At 44.0% G+C, this 20,951-nt stretch overlaps 1 protein-coding gene across 1 annotated transcript in view; it reads left to right on the top strand.

Annotated features, from left to right (window-relative positions):
• The window catches only part of LOC120842846, a 135,663-nt gene extending 114,942 nt beyond the window's left edge, over positions 1–20,721 (top strand). Inside the window, exon 5 of the mRNA XM_040214033.1 lies at positions 20,608–20,721. Coding sequence (XP_040069967.1) covers positions 20,608–20,721 — 114 coding nt within the window. The remainder of the gene's footprint in view (positions 1–20,607) is intronic.
• The last annotated feature ends 230 nt before the right edge of the window (positions 20,722–20,951 follow it).

Raw genomic sequence — 20,951 nt, 5'->3', positions numbered from 1 at the left:
CCATGAGCCCGAAGGCACGTGTCTCTGCGCTGGTGAGCGTGGCATCGGAAGATGATGCACTGTCTGTTAATCAAAACCTCATCAGCCCGAAGACTCGAAGCCCTGCGCAAGCTGGAGCGTATGTGGCATGCAAGCTGAGCGTTGCCCCCTCATCTTCCCGGCAGAGAGTATTGTTTGTGACCAAGCTGGATCCGTTCACCACGTCTACTGATATCGTTGGGCGTCTGTGTTCACTCGATGGGGAAATCTTAAAGTGCCACCTACAGAAGAGTCGCTACAATACCTACGCCTCCTTTCATGACTCTGTAGTCTTTTTAAGGCTTTCAGAGGCGCACTTCGTCACGAACTCCTTTTCCCGCCTGAAGAAGCCCACAAGCGCAACACTAAGTACAAAGATGAGTAACACCGCACTATTTTACCAGAGTGTCCGAGGCCTGCGGACGGAAGCTGAATGTTTTTACAAACATTACTCTCTCTAATTACTCAATTGTTTACTTAACAGAAACTTATGTATGCCCTACTGCTAGTTCCTCCGACTACTTTCCCCCCGGTTTCGATTTCTACAGTCACGATCGTGATTTCTCTTCCCGCGGCCGAGTAGGAGGCGGAGTGTTGGTCGCAGTTAACAGGCAATATGGCTCAGGAATACGTGAGAATTTAGAAATATTTCCCGAGCCTCTGTGGTTCGAAATTGTGTATTCTAGAAAATAACATATTTTGATAGGTCTCTTCAGCTTCCCCCTCAGGCGACGGCAGATGATTCCCGATGTCTCGCTCACATTGAAATGCAATGAATGACTCACTGGGAAGGAATATCCTAATCTTGAGGGATTTTAACGCACCAGGTATTAACTGGACACAATTCAATGTCCGTACTAAAAACTTTTATTGTAGATAAAAGTGCAACTACAATCCAATTTTACTTCTAAAAGACCAATGTAATGCTATAGATTCATGCTTAAACACGGACGGTGTACGTGCGGCTCGAAGTGAAGATTCTATAGTACCTTATGATAGATATCTCTCTGCTCTTGATGTAGACCTTTTTGTTTTTGATCCTCTGTTTTTCAGCCCCTCTAATGGTCCTTCCCCACAAACATATTATGAGTATTAAGTGGGGAACTACACTGGAATGTATCACCATCTGCCGTATCGCCGGGGCTTCCATCTTGGAGGCGCCTGATGTCAACGACCGAGTATATCTTCTCACGAGTGTTTTAAGGAAGCCATGGACAAATATACCCCTTTTAAAACATCTAAAAATATCGCTTCCCTAACTGGTTCTCTCGCGAACTCAGAAATCTTTTAAAATGGAAAGAGTTTTTGCATAGCAGGTTTAAGAAAAATGGTCTTCCAAAGTGAGAAGTTTAATTTACAATTTGTAAAAAGAGATGTAAGACAACCTTAAACCGTGATCACCAGGCACATTGTCATTCTGTAGAATCCTATTTCGTTTAAAAAACCCTGACATTTTGGAGGTTCACTAAATCGCGCTTGGGGAAGAGTATCGAGTCCAAAATCGTCGTGAATCAGCATAGCGAAAGTGCGAAGGGCAAGTTTGAGTTGTTTGCGGATAACTTTACGTCACTCTACAATAATAAAAATGAATGTTTTTCGACTATATTGCCCCACTGGGACGAGTTTTATGACCCATTAGGTTTTTTAGTTGTCGATGAGGAATGTGTGCGGCTGTGTATTAAGGAAATAAGACCCACATTGTCTGCAGGTCATGACGGGATACCCGCTGCAATTGTTAAGTGTTATTATATATATTTACGCCTATACTGTTCAACACTTTTAATAACATCATGACGTCAGGAATACTTCTTGAGGACTGGAACGGGGCAATGATTTTCCGGTCCTAAAATCTGGAAATAGTGGTGGCGCTCTTACTACAGACCGATTTCTCTTATGTCTTCTTTTTCCAAACTATTTGAAATTGTAATCCATCGATTCCTCCCCTTCAAGTTTCGTAGTATAATCATTCATAATCAGCATGGCTTTATGTCCGGTAGATCGACATCTACTAATCTCGTATATTTTACGTAAACTGCATCTGAAGTAGTTTGTAACACAGGTGACCTTGACGTTTTGTTATTTCCACCTGAGTAAGGCCTTCGACGTAGTCAACCACGGCATTCTCTTTCCTCGTACGGAGTATTTGGTTCGGTATATAACTTGCTAAAAATCTATTTGTCCCATAGGCAAGCCTACGTCCGGGTCAGCAATACTATCTCGTCCTTGTACAAAGCAAGCTCTGGAGTGCCTCACGCATCTGTCATGGGCCCCCTCCTTTTCAATATTTTTGGAAATGGTATCCCTCAGCTTATATCAAACTCTCCATTTCTGGAGTATGTGCTGACGGTAAAAACTTTACAAAAAAAAATATCGATCGTAGGGGATTCAATCACGCTTCAGAATGACGCATACTGTCCCAAATGACAAATGATGAGGCTTCGAATAACAGAAGCAAATATACGGTCAATGAGGTAAACTTGTGCTCAAAACAAAATAGAAAAAGACTAGCGTTGCAGGCGTCGATATCGGCGAAACAGCAGGATCGAGCGCAGGGGCGAGACTGACCCCGGCTCGTCACGCGGAGTACCGTTTCTAGCGGTGTGGGTTTCTGGAACATTAGGCCTAGAACGTTCGGCGCGTAGAATGTTCTAACCTAGAATCAGCAACATGTATCTCGAACTTACCAGAATATTACATTACAAAGTCAACATAAAATTAGACATTTACAACACCTTGTAACGTCAAACTAACGCGCAGCTCTTGAGGAGGAGAAGGCAAGGGTAGTGAGGGGAGGGTATATCCCTCCTCGACCTTCGAGGTGGTCGGTCACGGAACGAAGTTTCGTGTCGTCCCGTTGAAGTGCACTCATGTCGGTAGCGCTTATTACGCAAAGAGAACGGGCGTCGTCATTGTCGTCGGCGCCGGCGATGGAGGGTTCGACTGGAGCCCTAGACAAACAGTCAGCGTCATTATGCTTGCGGCCGGACGTATGCACAATGTTTACGTCAAATTCTTGAAGTCTAAGCCTAAAGCGCTCGAGGCTTCCTGGTGGATTCTTGAGGTTTGCGAGCCAGCAGTAGGAGTGGTGGTCTGGGACCACGCGGGACAGAATCCCGTACAAGTACGGACGGAACTTGGTAATCGCCCAGACGACAGCAACACATTCCTTGTTCATTGAATAGTTTTGGTCTGCCTTGGATAGTGCACCACTTGCGTAAGCGATTACTCACTCTGCTCCTTCTTGTCGCTGAGTGACTACCGCACCGAGACCGGTATTGCTGGCGTCTGTGATGATTTCTGTCTCCGGCGACTGATCAAAATGCCCGAGGATGGGGGGCGACTGGAGCCTTTGCTTGAGTTCTTCGAACGCGTGTTCTTGCTTCTCTCCCCACTGGATCTGCACGCCGTTTTTCGTCAGAAGCGTCAGTGGTGCAGAAATCTGTGCAAAGTCACGAACGAAACGTCTGTAGTAGGCGCACAGCTTAAAGAATCTTCGGACAGCCTTCTCGTCTCATAGTTTCGAGAATTCGGCGACAGCGGACGTCTTTGCAGGATCAGGGGTTACACTCTCAGCACTCACGATGTGGCCCAAGAATTTCAGCTCACCATAAGTGACCCGACACTTGGAAGGCTTGAGTGTCAGCGCAGGAACCTTTATAGCCTGTAGCACGGATCGCAGTCGCCTCAGGTGCTCGTCCAATTCTCTTGCGAAGACCACGACGTCTTCGATGTAGACGAGACAGCTCTGCCATTTCAAGTCCGAAGGGACGGTGTCCATAAAACGTTGGAAGGTTGCCGGCGCTGTGCACAACACGAACGGCATTACTTTAAATGCATACAGTCCGTCCTGCGTGACAAAGGCCGTCTTCTGACCCTCTCGTTCGTTGACCTCAATCTGTCAGTACCCGCTCTTCAAGTCCATCGACGAAAAGTGTCGAGCGTGGCGCAGCCGGTCTAGGGCGTCGTCGATGCGGGGCAGCGGATAGACTTACATTTTTTTCCTGCGTTCAGCCGGCGATAGTCGACGCAGGACCTCAGGGTTCCGTCTTTCTTCTTCACCAGGACTACTGGGGAAGGCCACGGATTGTTTGAGGGCGGGGCGATGTCGTCATCAAGCATTTCCTGAACTTGCTTCTTGACAATTTCTCTTCCTTTCACACAGACTCGGTAAGATGGCCGATGCACAGGAAGTGCGTTGTCATCAGTAATTCTTCGATGCTTTGCAACCTTCGTCCGGTGCACCTTTGGTGACGTGGCGAAGCACTCATTGAACTCTGTGAGGAGGTCAGTCAGCTGTCGTCGGCGGGGAAGGGGGAAGGGTGGCTCGATGTCGATCTCTGAGGATTACGCTGTCTCGTGTTGCGACGAATGGGAGTCTTCGGAGATTCCGGCGATTGCGGCTGTGTCCTGGAGCTCCTCGATGTGTCCCTCGGCGATACCTTTTGTAAGGTGCTGAGCCTCTTGTGGGAAGTTCGTTACAAGAACAGCGGTGTGTCCATCTTGGAGCTTTTTTACGCCTCTGGCGACACCGATCCCTCTGCCTAGGAGCACTTGAACATTAACTTCCAGCAGGGCGTCTTCGCAGATTGATGTTTCGGTTCCCACGGGCACCAGCACACTCGAGCGCGGTGGCAAGTGGACGTACTCGGACAGTGCACGCACTGTGGCTAAGGCGGCCGACGTTGTTTCCTAATCTCTGGACGTCATAACAGGTTTCCGAGGTGTCAGCGGGTTGGCTTCCAGGTCGATTACGGCGCCGTATTGGCAGAGAAAGTCCATGCCGAGTATAACGTCTTTTGCATCGGCTCGTAGAACAACGAACTTCACCGGGCATGTCTCACCGTGAATCTCGACGCGAGCGGTGCTCGTCCCGAATGGTGTGATGAGGTGCCCACCGGCAGTTCTTATCTCTGGACCATCCCACGGAGGTCATCACTTTCTGAAGGCGTTCGGGGAGCCTTGCACTGAGGACGGAGTAGTCTACTCCGGTGTCGACGAGAGCCGACGCGTCGTGGCCTTCGATACCGACATCTAGGTTATTCTTTAGCGTCGCAGGAGCGTCGTTTTTAAGTGCGGCGTCGTTAGAGTGGGGCCCTCCGACATTCGTGGAGGATGTTTGCGCCGGTTATCTTCGCAATAACCACCTACAGGGGTCGCTGCGCTTAGTTTCCCCGACGAGAAACGAGGGGTGACAACCTTTCACGGCGTGGCCTGTGCGTCAGTGAAGCTAGGCGTCGTGGCGATGGCGAACGGTACCCTCGATAAGCAGCGGGCGCTTGAGACGGTGCACGTTGCAGGTATTCTTGGGTGTCTCGCGGAGGTTCTCCACTCCTTGGGCGTTGGGTGTACAGCACGAACCCACGAAGCCCGATCTGCCGGTATGGGCATCGCCGGTACACATGGTCAGCTTCACCGCAGTGGTACCACAGCGGTCGCCTGTCGGCCGCCCGCTATACGTCGGTCTTCCTTGCCACAGCTTGTTCAGGGCGGACATACGCCCGAACTTCCTGGTGTCGGGGATACTGCAGCGCTGGAGGCTCACGTCAAGGGGGGGGGGGGGGGGAGGGGAAGGGGGGGGGAGGGGGGGGAGGGGGGCGTTATGTACAGACACGGGGTTGGTGGTGCACGTCGGACCATTTCGGCGTGGCTTAGGGCAGGCTCCTCCTGTGCTGCTGCGGTGACGGTAATCTCGGGATGGAAAGCTCGGTGACTTGCTATCGGACGACCTAGGCGAGTGAGAATGAGGATGGGGCCATCTGCAGCAGGTACGATCTTGCGAAGCTCTTCCCCGACGATATCCCGGACGATCTCCGGAAGGCTGTTGACAGCGGTGGTGATCAAGTCCTGACTGATAGCTGCGACGGTTGGAGCAGTAGACGTGCCGGCGAGTCGGTGGTTGTGGCACGCTCGAGACGTAAGTGCACGCTCGATATTCCTGGCTTCGGTTACAAAGCTATCGGCAGTCGTTGGGAGATTGCGTACTAGGCCTTCTAAAATTTCACTCTTCACGCCATGCCTGAGGGCGCGCAGTTTCTTCTCCTCGGCGGCCTCCGGATCCGCTCGGGCTCTTAGCTGCAGGAGATCTTCAACAAAGCTTGTCACACTTTAGTTACGGCCCTGCCCCCTTGATTGAAGAAGGTGCTCTGCTCGCTGCCGACGGTGGTGGTTGCTAAATGTCTCTTCAATTTGGCGGCGCATGGCTCCCACGAAGTAAAGGAGGTTTCTTGGTTCTCAAACCAGTGATGTTAGGTGCCCTCAAGCTAGAGCTCCGCACCAACACCAAAATGTCATGAATGACCACTGATGAGACTTCGAATAACTGAAACAACTAAAAATTTAATGGGGCGAGCTTGTGCCCAAAACAAAATAGAGAAAGTCTAGCGTCGCAGGCGTCAATGTCAGCGAAACGGCAGGATTGAGCGCTTGGGCGAGACAGACCCCAACTTGCCACGCGGAGCACCTTTTGTACCGGCGAGGGTTTCTGGAACATTCGGAGTAGAACTTTCGGCGCGTAGGACATTCTAACCTCGAACCAGCAACACGTTTCTCAAATTTACCATGCCATTACAGAGTAAGTTTCGGAGTTCCTCAGAGGTTAGTGGTGGGACCAATTTTTCTCTCTGTTTTGGTGAACTACTTGTCTCTGGTTGTGGCTCATTTTTTTTTTGTTCTACAATATGCGGACGATAACTTAAATATTTCGAAAGATTCAAAGTGATAGAGATTGCGAGATGTTTCAGAGAGATGTGTGCGCATTTGATTATTGGTGATTGACAAATGGTCTGCTCTTAAACAAGGGAAAGCAAAAGTAATCAGTTAGAATCGCAATACTCACAGTATACGTTTCCGATACAAGATTGATTTGGAGGTTTTATGTCGCGTTAGTGGGGTTCGATATCTAGTAGTGTTATTCGACCTTACCCTCCACTTCAACGCTCACGTAACTCAAATAACTTTGTCCGCATATCGTACACTGGAAATGGCCTCCGAAATTTCAAAAAAGTTTCGAATTCCATGACGTTACTTGTCGTGAACTCTGCATTATCACGATCTCATATGGACTATGCATCCATTGTGTGGAACGGCATCCGTAAGAGCAACTATTTAAAGCGGGAGAGAGTTCAATATAAATTTCAGTCCATCGAAAAATATCGATAATTTTGTGATAATCTACCTTCAGTGCAATATAGCTTTGTAATGAGTAACCTACACTTACCCAGCTTAAATTAACTCCGGGAAAGAGCTCACTTATTGTTTATGTTTAAAACAGCTTACAATACTATTGGCTCTCCTAGCCTGCTGGCGCACACATCTCTATGAACCCCACACAGGGTGAGGCATGTTTCGATACATTTTTGTGTATTATGCCCTGCAGACAATCATGGCCCTTTGCTTCGTATGGCGAAAACGTACAATGATCATGCCAGCGAGCTCGACATTTTTTGTGAACATTAGGAAAGCTTTATAAAATCCACCTTGCACTTTATTATTCCCTATAAGGAAGCCTGATTACTTCAATGAGCCTCGTTGTCAACATTTTTTTGTTTTTTACTGACTGTGATTGTGTGTTCACTTCTCTCCGGTTGTGTCTGTTCGACAAGCGCCTTTCCATTACGCACGTCCGGTTTTTGTAGATCCGTGGTTTGAGTTTTTGTTTTACTATGCTTTGTTTTTAGTCATTATGTTGTATTGGGACTTGTGCATTTTTTTATATTTTATAGGTTATGGGTGAGCCAGCACTAAGGTCAGATGGTTTCTGGGCACCATATAAAACTGATTCTTGACTATTATTATTATTATTATTATTGATATTAATATCCGTGAATGTTGTCTCCAGTCAATACGATTCGCTCGTGACAACAGCGATATCCCAAGACCACACCATCAAAGACATGCAACTAGAACTGAGCGCCCTGCGATCTTCTACCGCGGAGCAGGCGCTCAAAATACATCGGCTGAAATCATACCAAAACGACAACGAGCAAGTCGATCGTCTTTCCAACATGGAGATACATGGTATTCCGTTGAAAACTCAGAAAAATATTCGCGATGTCATGTCAGACCTCGCGGAGAAAATTGAACTTGAGGATTTTCAGGCTGGTCATGTTATGTCCGCCCATCGCCTGCCTGCTAGGCCTGCTAGACCGGCTGCTATACCTCCTATCATGGTTAAGTTCTCGTCTGTTGCTCTGAAAGAACGTTTGATGTCATGCCGTGGGAAGCTCGGCTCCCTACCTAGTGACGGTTCTCATCCTCGAATATATTTCAATGATAACCTCACAGATTCCAACACGAAACTATTCTGGATGGCCCGAACTAGAGGAAAAGAGAAGAATTTTAAGTTTATCTGGGTACGACACGGCAAAATGTTTGCAAAACAAAGCCAGGGATCCACGACACTTCACATCACTAATACTGAAGCATTGGACCTAATCGCCTAGAAACACTTGGCTAGCTTTTTTCGGCTTAACGACCTTCAATCTTGCCTAGAAATCTTTACAACAAGCGCATGTTCCTTCACTTTATTTCATGTTAATATCCGTAGCCTCCGGAAGCACTGGGACGAATTCCAATTGACTATTAACTCTGTCCTACGAATAACTGACGCATTTGTTTTAACAGAAATCAATATTTCTAATGAAAATACAGACCAATTTTTCTTGCCCGGATTCAAAAGCATTTTTTACACTCAGGACAATAGACGCGGCGGTGGAATCGCAGTTTTTTTTTTTTTAACAAGAGCTAATTTGTTCGGATATACAAGTAGCGTTTAGGTCATCTGAATCAATAGCACTGCGCATACTTACATCAGTCTCCGATCTATGCTTGCTGGCTTTTTATCGACCACCCTCTGAAAAAGTTTCCGAATTTTCAGCCGAGCTTCGAGAGTGTCTATCAGCTCTGCCAGATAAAGCAGCCCTTTTTCTAGTAGGAGATTTTAACATCGATTTACTGAAGTCTTCGAAGCCCCTTGTGTGCGAATATCTTACTCTCTTGTGAGATCATGGCATCGAGCCGTAAAATTTCGGTCCTACAATGGAGGAACTGTTCAGAGGCAATTTGGTTACCTCCTCGACAGATCACATTAATTTAAGGTCGCCATTACCAAATTCAAAAGCAGCAGTCATAACTCAAAAACTATCGGACCATTACTTCGTGGCATGCCACATAGACTTTGTTGGCGTTACATCAAAAATAATGCAAAATAAAGTGCGTCAAGTTGAAATTACTGAGCATCAAGAACTTGACAAATATATATCCACCTATGACTGGCAGGCTTTCACACAAACAGACTTGTACATATACCCCTCGTTTGTTAAGCTATTTAGGCATTTCTATGAGAACTCAAAAAAGGTTATCTTCATAAAACAAAAAAAAGCAAATCTACCATGGTTAAATAAGGATATACTATCTCCCATAAAGCTTAAAGAAATTGCTTGGAAAAAATGCCGTCGATCACCACAGAGTTCGAACTTTCTATGTGAGTTCAGAACTATTCGCAATAGAGTAAGCGGCCTGATTCGTTCAGCAAAGCGTCTTTACTTTCATAAACCAATGCTAGAGTCTCGAAACAATCCTGCGAAATCCTGGTCATTGATAAATGAATTACGGGAAATTCCTTCCAAACAACTAAAAAGGAATACATTCAACGCTTCTTTTGGACCTGATCCACTGACTACGTCTCGTGCCCTCAACAATGTTTTCGCAACATTTTCAGGCAAAGCCCGAGAAAATGAGTCATCAGCTTCTCATCTCCCTAACTTAAATATGGCGTCGGCATTTCTTCCACACTTGACCCTTTCCGACCTTGAGACAATAACTTTTAGTTTGAAACCGAACAAGTCCCTAGGATACGATGGGATGCGCCTCAGCGATCTTCGTAGAAATTTCAACTATATAAAATACACACTTCTTGCTATCTTCAACAAAATAATCCTAACTGGTTCAATTCCTATCGAACTCAAAACCGCTATTGTTAAACCTCTCTTCAAAGGAGGACAATGAGACCGAATAGAAAACTATAGGCCAATATCTATTCTGCCATGTTTGGTTAAGATATTAGAAAATTTTATTTATATGACAATGGCTTCCTTTGTGGATAAATACAACATCATATCTCCCACCCAGTGCGAATTTATTCCGGGGCGTGGTACTCAACATCTTCTCGAAGCTTTCTCAGACAACATAAATTTAGGTTTCGAATCTAACCTTTTTACATGTGCATGTTTTCTCGACGTCTCCAAGGCGTTCGACGCTGTAAACCATTCCATTTTAATACAAAAGCTCTCAGCTGTTGGTTTCCAAAGCCTTTTTTGGCCCTGTTAAAAAAATTTCTGCAAGATCGAACACAAACGGTTTCAATAGAAGGAATATGTAGCATCAAAATTTCCCTAAAAGCAGGTGTGCCTCAGGGCTCGATTCTATCACCTCTGCTCTTCAATATATACGTCAACGACATGTATACCTCCATCTCAAACTGTACTATCTATCAATATGCTGATGACACTCTTCTGCTAACGAGTCATCTTTCTTTTCCCATAGCGATGAAAATGCTGCAGAAATGCTCCATCGAATTAATGGACTGGTTTGGCAAAAATGTAATCGACATAAACGTCTCAAAAACAAAATTAGTTTGCTTTCACAATCGACTTAAGACTATCGTTTTAGACATTCCTCTTGTGCTTCACACATCAAAATCCGTCGCCTGCCACTGTGCTCCCATTCCTTATTCGAACACCGTAAAATACTTAGGTATTCTTTTTGACTCAGACCTCTCGTGGAACTCACATTTCATAAAACTATGCTCAAAATTAAGGAGTGTTTCCTTCTTATTATACAACATCAAGCCCTTCCTGCCATTTGGTATCCGAAAACTTATAGCTAACTAGTTAGCATATAGCATACTCCGCTATGGCATAACAGTTTTTAGCAACTGCTCCGGGTTGTGGCACAAAAAAGACAACAGCATCTTAAAACGAATCCTGCGTCTTGTACTTTACAAACCCACGACATCTTGTCCCGATCGTTTTCAAGCCCTCTTCATGCGTAATTTTCAGTCCCTCTTGCTTGAAACGATCTTGCTCACCGATTACTGGAATGACGAATTCAAAACACCCCGTACAACATCCCGTCAACTACGACTAGACACTCGGTTTTATGTTCCAACGTGTTATACACGTTATGGCAAACACATGCGATGTTGCTATGTTCCTCAAACTTTTAACTCGTTACCATCCAACTTTGAAGACCTGACTTCAAGAAAGAAACTAAGGAAAGCTCTACGTCATTATACTTCCTTAAACGAAACCCCTTGAAAGGTCTGTTGTTGTTTTTTTTGCGTTTTTTTGTGTTTGAAAGACCAAACGTCCCAGCTTTTCTTTTGCAACATTTTTTTTAACATTTCTTTAAATATTTATTTATGGTGCACATTGTATTTTTGTACTCTTTACTTTTTTCTAACTTCGTAAAGTTAATGTGATTTAAAAGGACCGAAGACTGATAGATATGCATATGCCAGAGCTAATTGATCATACTGATTGGTGCTCCAGAGTACATACTGTTTGTATGTAAAACATTTGACATTCTGTGTCGCAGTACCAACCTCTGAAACATTACGAACTTTTCTCAAGACTGTGACAAAGCTGACTTTTTTTTTTTTCATTCGTACACTTACTGTTACTGCGACGCTCAAGCTTTTTATGTTCTTTTCTTCACTTGATGCTACTGTGATGCTTACCAATTCTGTTCTTAATACTTCACTCCATGTCACTTCAACTTAGGTTCTGTCCCACAAGCCCTCGAAGGCTTCGACGAACCTGCATTAATTTCGACTAGTATCAAAGAGGAGCAATAAACTTTATTATTATTATTATTATTACTATTGAAGTGCCACCGACTGAAGACTCGCTACAACACTTACGCCTCTTTTCACGTCTCTGTAGCTGCCGAAGACTTTGAGAAACTCTCTGACCCAGCTTTGTGGCCGAAGGATTGTCCTTTTTAAACCTTTCAGAGGCGCTCTTCGTCAAGAACTCCTTCACTCGTCTGAAGAAGCCCACTAGCCCAACACTAAATACAAAGATGAGTAACGTCGATTTGTTTTACCAGAATGTCCGTGGCCTGCGGACGAAAGCTGAATGTTTCTTTGCCAACATTACTCTATCTAATTACTCAATTGTTTGCTTAACGGAAACTTGGTTATGTCCTAGTGTTAGTTCCACCGACTACTTTCCGCCTTGTTTTGATGTCTACCGTCATGATCGTGATTTCTCTTCCCGGGTCCGAGTAGGAGGCGGTGTATTGGTCGCGGTTAACAACCAATATAGTTCACGAAGACGTGAGGATCTGGAGAGATTTCCTGAGTCTCTGTGGGTTGAAATTGAGTGTTCTAGCAGAGAACGTATTTTAATAGGTCTGTCTTACCTTCCTTCTCAGACGACACCAGATGATTTCCAAAGATGTCTTGCTGACATTGAAAATACTATTAATGATTCACAGGGGAGCAATATCTTAATCTTGGGGGATTTTAACGCTCCAGGGATTAACTGGACACAATTCAATGTCCTTACTGGCAACTTTTATTGTAAACAAAAGCGCAACTATCTCCTCAACTTTAGTTCCTTTTTAGATCTTAGACAGCACAATAACATTCTAAACGACCAAGGTAATGCTTTAGATTTATGCTTTTCAAACACGGACGGTATACGTGTGGCTCGAAGTGAACTTTCTATGGTTCCTGAGGATAGCTATCACCCTGCTCTTGATGTAGTTCTTTCTGTTTTTGATCCTCCGGTCCTCAGTCCCTCTAATGGTCCTTCCCCGCACACATCATATAAGTATTCAGCGGGGGACTATACTGGAATGTATCACCATCTTTCGGGTGTTGACTGGGCTTCTATCCTGGAGTCGTCTGATATCAACGGCCAAGTATATCTCCTCACAACTGTTGTTCAGGAGGCTATGGACATGTATATCCCTCTTAAAACGTCTAAAAAATCTCGCTTCCCTGTCTGGTTCTCTCGTGAACTCGGAACGCTTTTAAAACGGAAAGATTTTTTGCACAGGAGGTTTAAGAAAAGTGGTCTTCCAAAGTGGGAAGTTGAATTTAAAATTTGCAGAAAGCGATGTAAGAAAATTTTAAACCGTGATTGCCAGGCGCATTGTGACTCGGTGGAATCAGATCTTGTTAAAAATCCCAAAACATTTTGGAGGTGCGCTAAATCGCGCTTGGGGAAGAATATTGAGTCCGAAATCGTCTTGAATCAGCATAGCGACAGTGCGAAGGGCATGTCTGAGTTGTTTGCTGATCACTTTGCGTCAGTTTACATTAATAATAATAACTGCTCCTCATCTATTTTGCCTCACTCGGACGTTTTTGGCGACTCATTAGGTTCTGTGGTTGTCGATGAGGAATGTGTTAGGCTATGTATTAAACAAATAAAACCCTCATTGTCTGCAGGTCATGACGGGATACCCGCTGCAATTGTTAAGGCTTATCATGAATTACTTACGCCTATACTGTGCACAATTTTCAATAACTCCTTGACGTCAGGGATATTCCCTGACGACTGGAAACTGGCAGTGGTTGTTCCGGTCCTGAAATCTGGAAATAGTGGTGATGTTTTTAATTACAGACCGATTTCTCTTCTCTCTTCTTTTTCCAAACTCTTTGAAATGGTAATCCATCAATTTCTCTCCTTCAAGTTTCGTAGTATAGTCATTCCTAATCAGCATGGTTTCATGTCCGGCAGATCGACATCCACCAATCTCGTATCTTTTATGTCTGCTGCCTCTGAAGTAGTTTGTAATAGAAGTCAGCTTGACGTTTTTTATTTCGACCTGAGTAAGGCATTCGACGTAGTCAACCACAACATCCTCTTATACAAGCTTTCTTCGTACGGAGTATGTGGTTCGGTATACAATTTGTTAATTAGCTATTTGTCTGATAGGCAAGCCTACGTCCGCGTCAACAATACTACCTCGTCCTTATACAAGGCAAGCTCTGGAGTGCCTCAGGGATCTGTCTTGGGCCCCCTCCTTTTTAATATTTTTGTAAATGATGTCTCTCGAGTTATATTGAATTCTTCATTTCTGCAGTACGCTGATGATATAAAACTTTACAAAAAATATCGACCTTAGAGGATTGCATCGCGCTTCAGAATGACGCATATTCCTTCGGTCGTTGGTGTTTAGACAATGACCTCCGTTTGAATCATTCTAAAACAAAAATAATGACATATTCTCGCAAGACCCATGATATATTCTTTCCATATAGTTATCACGGCGAACTGCTGTCACGTGTAAGTGAACTGAGGGACCTTGGAGTTGTCTTTGATTCAACCTTGAGATTTGACACTCACGTCATCAAAGTGGTTCAATCGGCCTTGCGCACGTTAGGTGCCGTGTCTCGCATAACGAAGGAGTTCAAATGCCCGTCCGCTTTTTTTACGCTGTATTGTTCCTTAGTTAGATCCCAGCTAGGGTACGCCTCGGTTGTTTGGAACGGCATTTCCAAAACTAACAGTTCATTTGTCGAGCGAGTCCAAAACAAATTTATTTCTATCTTTAAATATCGTTACCTTGAGAATGGTGATCCTTGTCTGAACGGTGTGTGTAACTCGCAACTTGTCAACTTGTTGAGCCTGCAGCAGCGTCGGGTGAAGGCAGATTTGTTGTTTTGTTTAAGACCCTGCACGGCTCGATTAACTCTCCCAGCCTTCTGTCCGAAGTGAGCCTCAGAGTTCCACGTGTGCCTACACGGCTCCAATCATCTTTTTATATAGCTCGACATTTTAGCAACTTAAACCCGATCCAAAGATCGGCGGAGTGTTATAATCGCTACTCTGACACGATTGATATTTTTAACTCATGCGGGAGCAAGTTCGGAAATGCTGTTCAAATCTTCCTCTTGCAGGAAAAGGGCTGATCAGTTGAAGCGCTGATGTAGTATTTGCTTTTTGCTCTCACACCTGGTGATGTCTCTGTTTTGTGCTTTTGATTTCCCTTGTTAATCTGAGTGTCTTTCATACTTATTAATATTTTTATTCTCAGACTGGAGAACTATGCTCTCCTTCTGCACTCGTGTGTATGCGTGTTTGTATGTGTGTGTTTTTGCTCATTTTTTTTAGTGTGCCAGCACTAAGACCGATTGGTTGTTCCTGGACACTTTAATAAACATTGATTGATTGATTGATTATTATTATTATTAATATTATTAATATTATTTTTATTAATATTATTGTTATTGTTGTTGTTGTTGTGGTTTTTGGCCTTGTCGTTCTCCGCTGCGGGGATGTCACCCAGCGTGAACAGATGCACAATCTGCTCCCATGTCTTCTACGGAAGGCAAATGTTCTTGCGATGTTTTGGGTTTAAACTTCGTGGACACGCGAAGTGCGTCGGTTGGGCCGACAAGGTCGACACATTTCATCAGTCTGGTATGAGCTCCTTTCTCTGCGAGGGTTGTGCGAACATCGGTGGTGCTACAAGGCCTAACAGCGATGGCGTCGTCAGTAATCCCACCAGCAACGCTGCGGACCTACCCCGCACCCCTGCGGCCCTCTCTATGGCTTGACAACTTTCCGAGGGTCCAACGGCCTCCCCTTCCGTTAATATTGGTGCCGGTGTGGTTTCCCTGCGGAGCCTGCTCCTCGATGCTATGGAGAAAATATTGTTCCTGACTGATGAGGTGTCCACCCTAAAGGCGCATTTACGCCAGGCGATGGAGGCACTCGTGCCACGCGACTAGATCGCATCGCAAAAACAATTTCACGGGCACACTGGCGTGCGCAATGAGCCGGTCCAACGCCTTCGTTGACGAATCGCTTCTCGAAAGCTTTCGCTGCGAACGTCGTTGACTGGCTCAGCCGCTCCGCGACTAGATCGCATTGCAAAAAGTTGGGTCAGTATGCAACTGCTCAAATCGCGTCGCTTTTTTTCCGCGATGCTCGCTTTTCCGATGAAGGTTGTCGCGCGACTATATCGCATCGCCGGAGTAAACTCTCCTTAAAAGATAAAAACTCATGCCACCGCCACTAAAAAAAAAAAAAACGACGCCGAGCTTCAAGAAGGTGTCATGGCCATATTGCGGTCTGAAGTCCGGAGTCTGCGTGACGCGCTCGGTCAGCGACGACAGCCGGACGTGCCCGATCACCGACGGCAGCCTGTGGATAGGACTGCGGTTCGTCCTTTGGGAAAATCCACTTATGCTTTCGCTCTGCACAGCTCTCCGCCCAAGCTTCTCCTAGATGGTATTGCCCCATCTCTCCATTCAGATAGCTAGAATGATGCTTGCAAAATACGCGTGCCTTTCAGTGGCATTAATTCTGCACGACCAAAGTCTCGGACCACAGCGCTTACCGGGGCGTTCGAAACCTGCAAGCTGATCGTTGTCCCTCCATCAACTCAACACCAAACCCTGTTCGTCAACAAGCAGAACCTGGACACCAGCTGCGCAGACATCAGTTCCCATCTCTACTCCGTCGGAGTTGAGAAAGTGGAGTGCGGAAACTGAAGACGCGCTACGAGTTTTACGCTTCCGTCCATGTGTCTGTGGCTGCCGTAGAAATCGACAAGCTTTCTGATTCCACAGTGTGGCCCAAATCTTTCGTTTTTAAACCTTTCCCAGGCTCCATTCGCGAACATCTGCTTCATTCATCTGAGGCTGTCGACGTTGGAAAAAGCAAGGATGAGTCACATTGATTTATTTTAACAAAATGTTCGCGACCTGCGTACAAAAGCAGATTTTTTCGGTTATCTTACCTTGTTCAATTACTCTATATTTTGTTTAACAGAATCAAAGCTATGTTCTATCTTCGGTTCCTCCGATTACTTCCTCTTTGTTTAGGTGCACCGTCGCGATCGACACTTTACCCAGCGGAGTAGGGCGGGAGGCGTAGTGTTGGTCGCAGTCGACAGGCGCTACCACTCAATGAGACGCGAAGACTTGGAAATATTTTCTGAGGGTGTATGGGCCGTGATTGTGTCAGCAAAGGAAGTACACGTTTTAATCGGCTTATATTACCTCCCTCCCCAGACTTCCCCAGATGAATTTCATATTTGCCTTGCTGGCATAAAGAATACAGTGAATGACTTCCATGCATGCAGGGTCTTAATCTTAGGGGATTTCAATGCTCTCGGAATCACCTAGCCGTCGTTTGACATTTTCACCTGAACAATTTACTGCAGGCAGAAAAGCACAAAGCTGTTAAACTTTTCTTCTTTGTTGAATCTCATACATCACAATTATGTTCTGAATCACAAATTTAATGCTCCAGATATATGTTTCTCAAACGTAGAATGGGTATGTATACCACGAGGTGCACTACCATCACTTCCTCAGGATAATATCCGCCCTGCATCTTATATAGTTCTTTCTCTTAGAAATTCCTCTCCTCCTGCTCATTCTGGTGGTTCTTCGGCACACATCTCATATAACCTTTCTGCAAATACTATGTCGGGAGGTATCAACGCTTCATGAGCTTTGCTTGGGCATAGAGCTTGGAATCTCCTGATGTAAATGATCAGGGCATTCTTTTCACGCTAATTATTCGGGCGTCTTCGGATACCTACATTCACTTGAGGACAGTTACAATATCTCGCATTCCTAGCTGATTTTCCAGTGAGCTAAAATCCCTAATGAAAAGAAAAACTTATTTTATCTGTAGTTTAAGAAAAGCGGCATCATAAAGTAAAGGGGTAAAAGACAAAAGTTTCAGAAAGCAATGTTAAACAGTCCTGAGTCGTGATCCCCAGGTGCGTTGTTAATCAGTGGAAACAGATCTTGTGAATAGTCAAAAAAGAAATCTGGAGGGCCATTATACCAAGTTCTATGAGGGATGTCGAGTCAAAAATTGTCCTAGATAATAATGAATGCCATCAGCAGGTTACTCGTACCTGAGTAACTTGGTGATCATTTTTCGTCAGTCTACAGGGGTAGTACGCAGTGTTTCTCATCTGCGCTGCTTCACTTAGATGTGTCTGGTAACTAGTTAAGATGCATTAACGCCGATAAAGGATGCGTACGGTCCTGTATTAAACCAAACATAGCAATATTATCATAGGGCCATACGGCATTCTGTCCACGATCCTTAAAATGTATCACGACATATTCACGCCGGTACTCTGCTCAGTATTTAACAACTCTTTAAGGTTGGGAACCTTTCCTGAATTGTTGAAGGTAGCTATTGTTGTTTTGATGTTAAAGTTTGGGGAAAAAGGTGATGTTTTGAACTTTAGACCGAATTATCCCCTCTTTATATTTTCCAAGCTTTTTGAAATTGTCGTTTATCAATTTCTGTCTTTCAGACTTCGTACATTAGCGATTTTCAAGCAGAATGGCTTTGTTAGTGGCAGATCAACAACTGCAAATATTGTTTGTTTTTATGTCTACCGCATCTTGTGTGAAATCTAAGAAAGGTCTGTTAGACGTTGTCTACTTTGACTTAGAGAAGGTCTTTGAAGTAGTGAATCACACGGTCATTTTATGCAAACCTTTCTCCTGCGGAGGATATGGCTCAGTACACGACTGTTTGAAAAGCTACTTGTAAGAGAGAGAGAGAGAGGCGTAAATCAGAGTCTAGAACGTGTACTCCTCGTTGTGCAAGGTACACTCTGGACTTCCTCGGGGATGTGTTTTAGGAACATTCTGTTCACAATACTTTTTAAACGACGTCTCTTTTGCTTCTTTTTTAAATTCTTTATTCCTGCATTATGCTGATGATATATAAATCTACGGAGAAATACCAAGTGCACATGAATGTGCTAAGATCCAGAAATATGCATATTTTTTTCTACCGATGGTGCTCTGACAAGGACTTTTTTTAACCCCTCCAAAACCAAGGTTAAATTCCACTCTCCCGAAAAATCACAATATCTCTTTTACATATAACTTTCATGGGAAGACTCTCCAGTAATTGTACTGAAAGATTTTGGAGTCATTGTTGATTCTGGCTTGCGTCTCTCTGATCATGTTGGTAAGCTCGTTAAGTGTTCATTGCGATATGTTGGGTGCTGCCTTTCGCTTAACCAGGAGGTTGAAAAACATGACTGGTTCTATATAGTTGTACTGTTCATTATCCAGGTCGCAGTTAGAATGTGCATTAGTTGTTTGAAATGAAATTTCTAAAACTCATTCCCTGGAAATATAACGAGTGCGAAAAAAGTCTGTTTCTATCTTTTAACATTGCTGCATTATGCAGAATGTCCACTGTTTAGCATATGGCGCAGGGTAAAAACGTGTTGGTTTGCCTAGCCTGCACCGGTGTCTGAAGAATGTGGACTTCCTGTTTTTGTTTAAAACGCTCCATGGCATCATCAATTCGCCAAGCCTGTTATCTGAAATGTGCCTTAGGGTTCCGCGAGTGCTTACTCGGGTTAAGTCATCTATTTTTGTTCCGAAACTTTCAGTTCGGCAATCCTAATTGTTAGAATGGCAGAGCGCTTGAACCATTACTCTTAAAACTTGATAGTTTCCACCCATTCTACACGACATCTGTCCTTTCTCTTAAAAATTAGCTCATCGAAGCTGAGCATTGCTGAATGGCTCTGGTATGCATGAATTTCGTCATCTACATGGCGTGCATTTTGGTGATGCATTCGTATGTCCTGCGGTCTTGAGTTCTATGTCTGCTGTTATAATTTTTCATTTCTTTATTTTAATTTTTACAACTGTATGCCCTACTACTATGATTGAAAAATAATATATTGTTTTTCCTCTCACAAAACACATAATGTCTCCATTTCTGATTCATATATAGTTTGAAGTGCTTCACTTTCTTGGATTTTGTGCATAACATTTTTATTCACCATTGTACCAGCGCCAAAACCTCAGGGTTTTTCCTGGATGCTGTACAATCAAGACATATTGATTGATTGATTATTGCTGATGCTACTGGTTTTGTTGGCAAATGTGATGCTGGTAGTAGAATTCGCTGTTGTTGGAGTAATAGAAAGCATTATTGTTTAATATTCTCGGAACTTGCCGTGATGTTTTATATGAATCTATCAGGTGAATGTTTACTTGTGCGGTAATCTCAAGTTGACAAGTGAATCAAGCGACAGCTCAAATAGAATGTTTCACGTACAGTATTTATTAGAGAATAGGTCGACCACTCTATGAAGAATGCTTGTGCGTGTATTCCTCCACAACACTCAAGAAAACCCGATAATTCCGGTTTCTGGAAGTCACCCAGCGAAAGACGAAGCACCGATAATGCCTGAACACGTAAACTAGTTTTGTGTGGATGACATTTTTCTCATTCTATACGGTATCTGTGTTTTGCCATTCGATGTTTCCTTCGCAATTCCTAATTAATGATTTGCCTCCGTGTGTTCTACGGGAAAGAAACGCAGGTCTTTTCATAAAAGGTCGACTCATTTTGGAATAAATATGGTAGATATCTGTAGAGAACATGTAGAAGTGCAAACTTATTACTGCAGTTTTCGTCGTGTATTTTTTTAGGTGACGACTGTGTTCCGAATAAAATTAAAAATATATATTTTATTCAAAATCTTGTTAACAACAAATATTGATTGTTAGTTATTTTTTGTATCCTTAAATGATCGTGACATAATGATTCCCTCTTACAGTACTGTGATGAGGATTATCGAAAAAGCCTCCAACATTGGGTTCTGGAGTGGAAGAAATATCAGAAAAACGCCGTAAACAATCTTTGCTCAAATCTGAAAGACAAACATGTCTGATCTCCTCGTCACGTGGCAAGTCCCAAGATACCAAAAATATACGGTCGTCTGCAACGGATATAAGTTCAATAACAATTTGGGATGCGCAATAAAGAACTGAGAAAATTTGCCACTTTGAAAATAATAGCATTTATAAAAAACAAATGAAAGTTAAATAAAACATATTTTCAGTATTTACCACTAGTTATAATATTTTTGTTTTAATCGAGCGATCGTCTAAGAGCTAACGT

The sequence above is a fragment of the Ixodes scapularis genome, unplaced genomic scaffold (assembly GCF_016920785.2).
Source record: "Ixodes scapularis isolate PalLabHiFi unplaced genomic scaffold, ASM1692078v2 ptg000834l_1___fragment_1__unscaffolded, whole genome shotgun sequence".
Taxonomy (NCBI): domain Eukaryota; kingdom Metazoa; phylum Arthropoda; class Arachnida; order Ixodida; family Ixodidae; genus Ixodes; species Ixodes scapularis.
The sequence above is the reverse complement of the archived record's forward strand: the minus strand, read 5'-3'. Positions and strand labels throughout refer to the sequence as shown.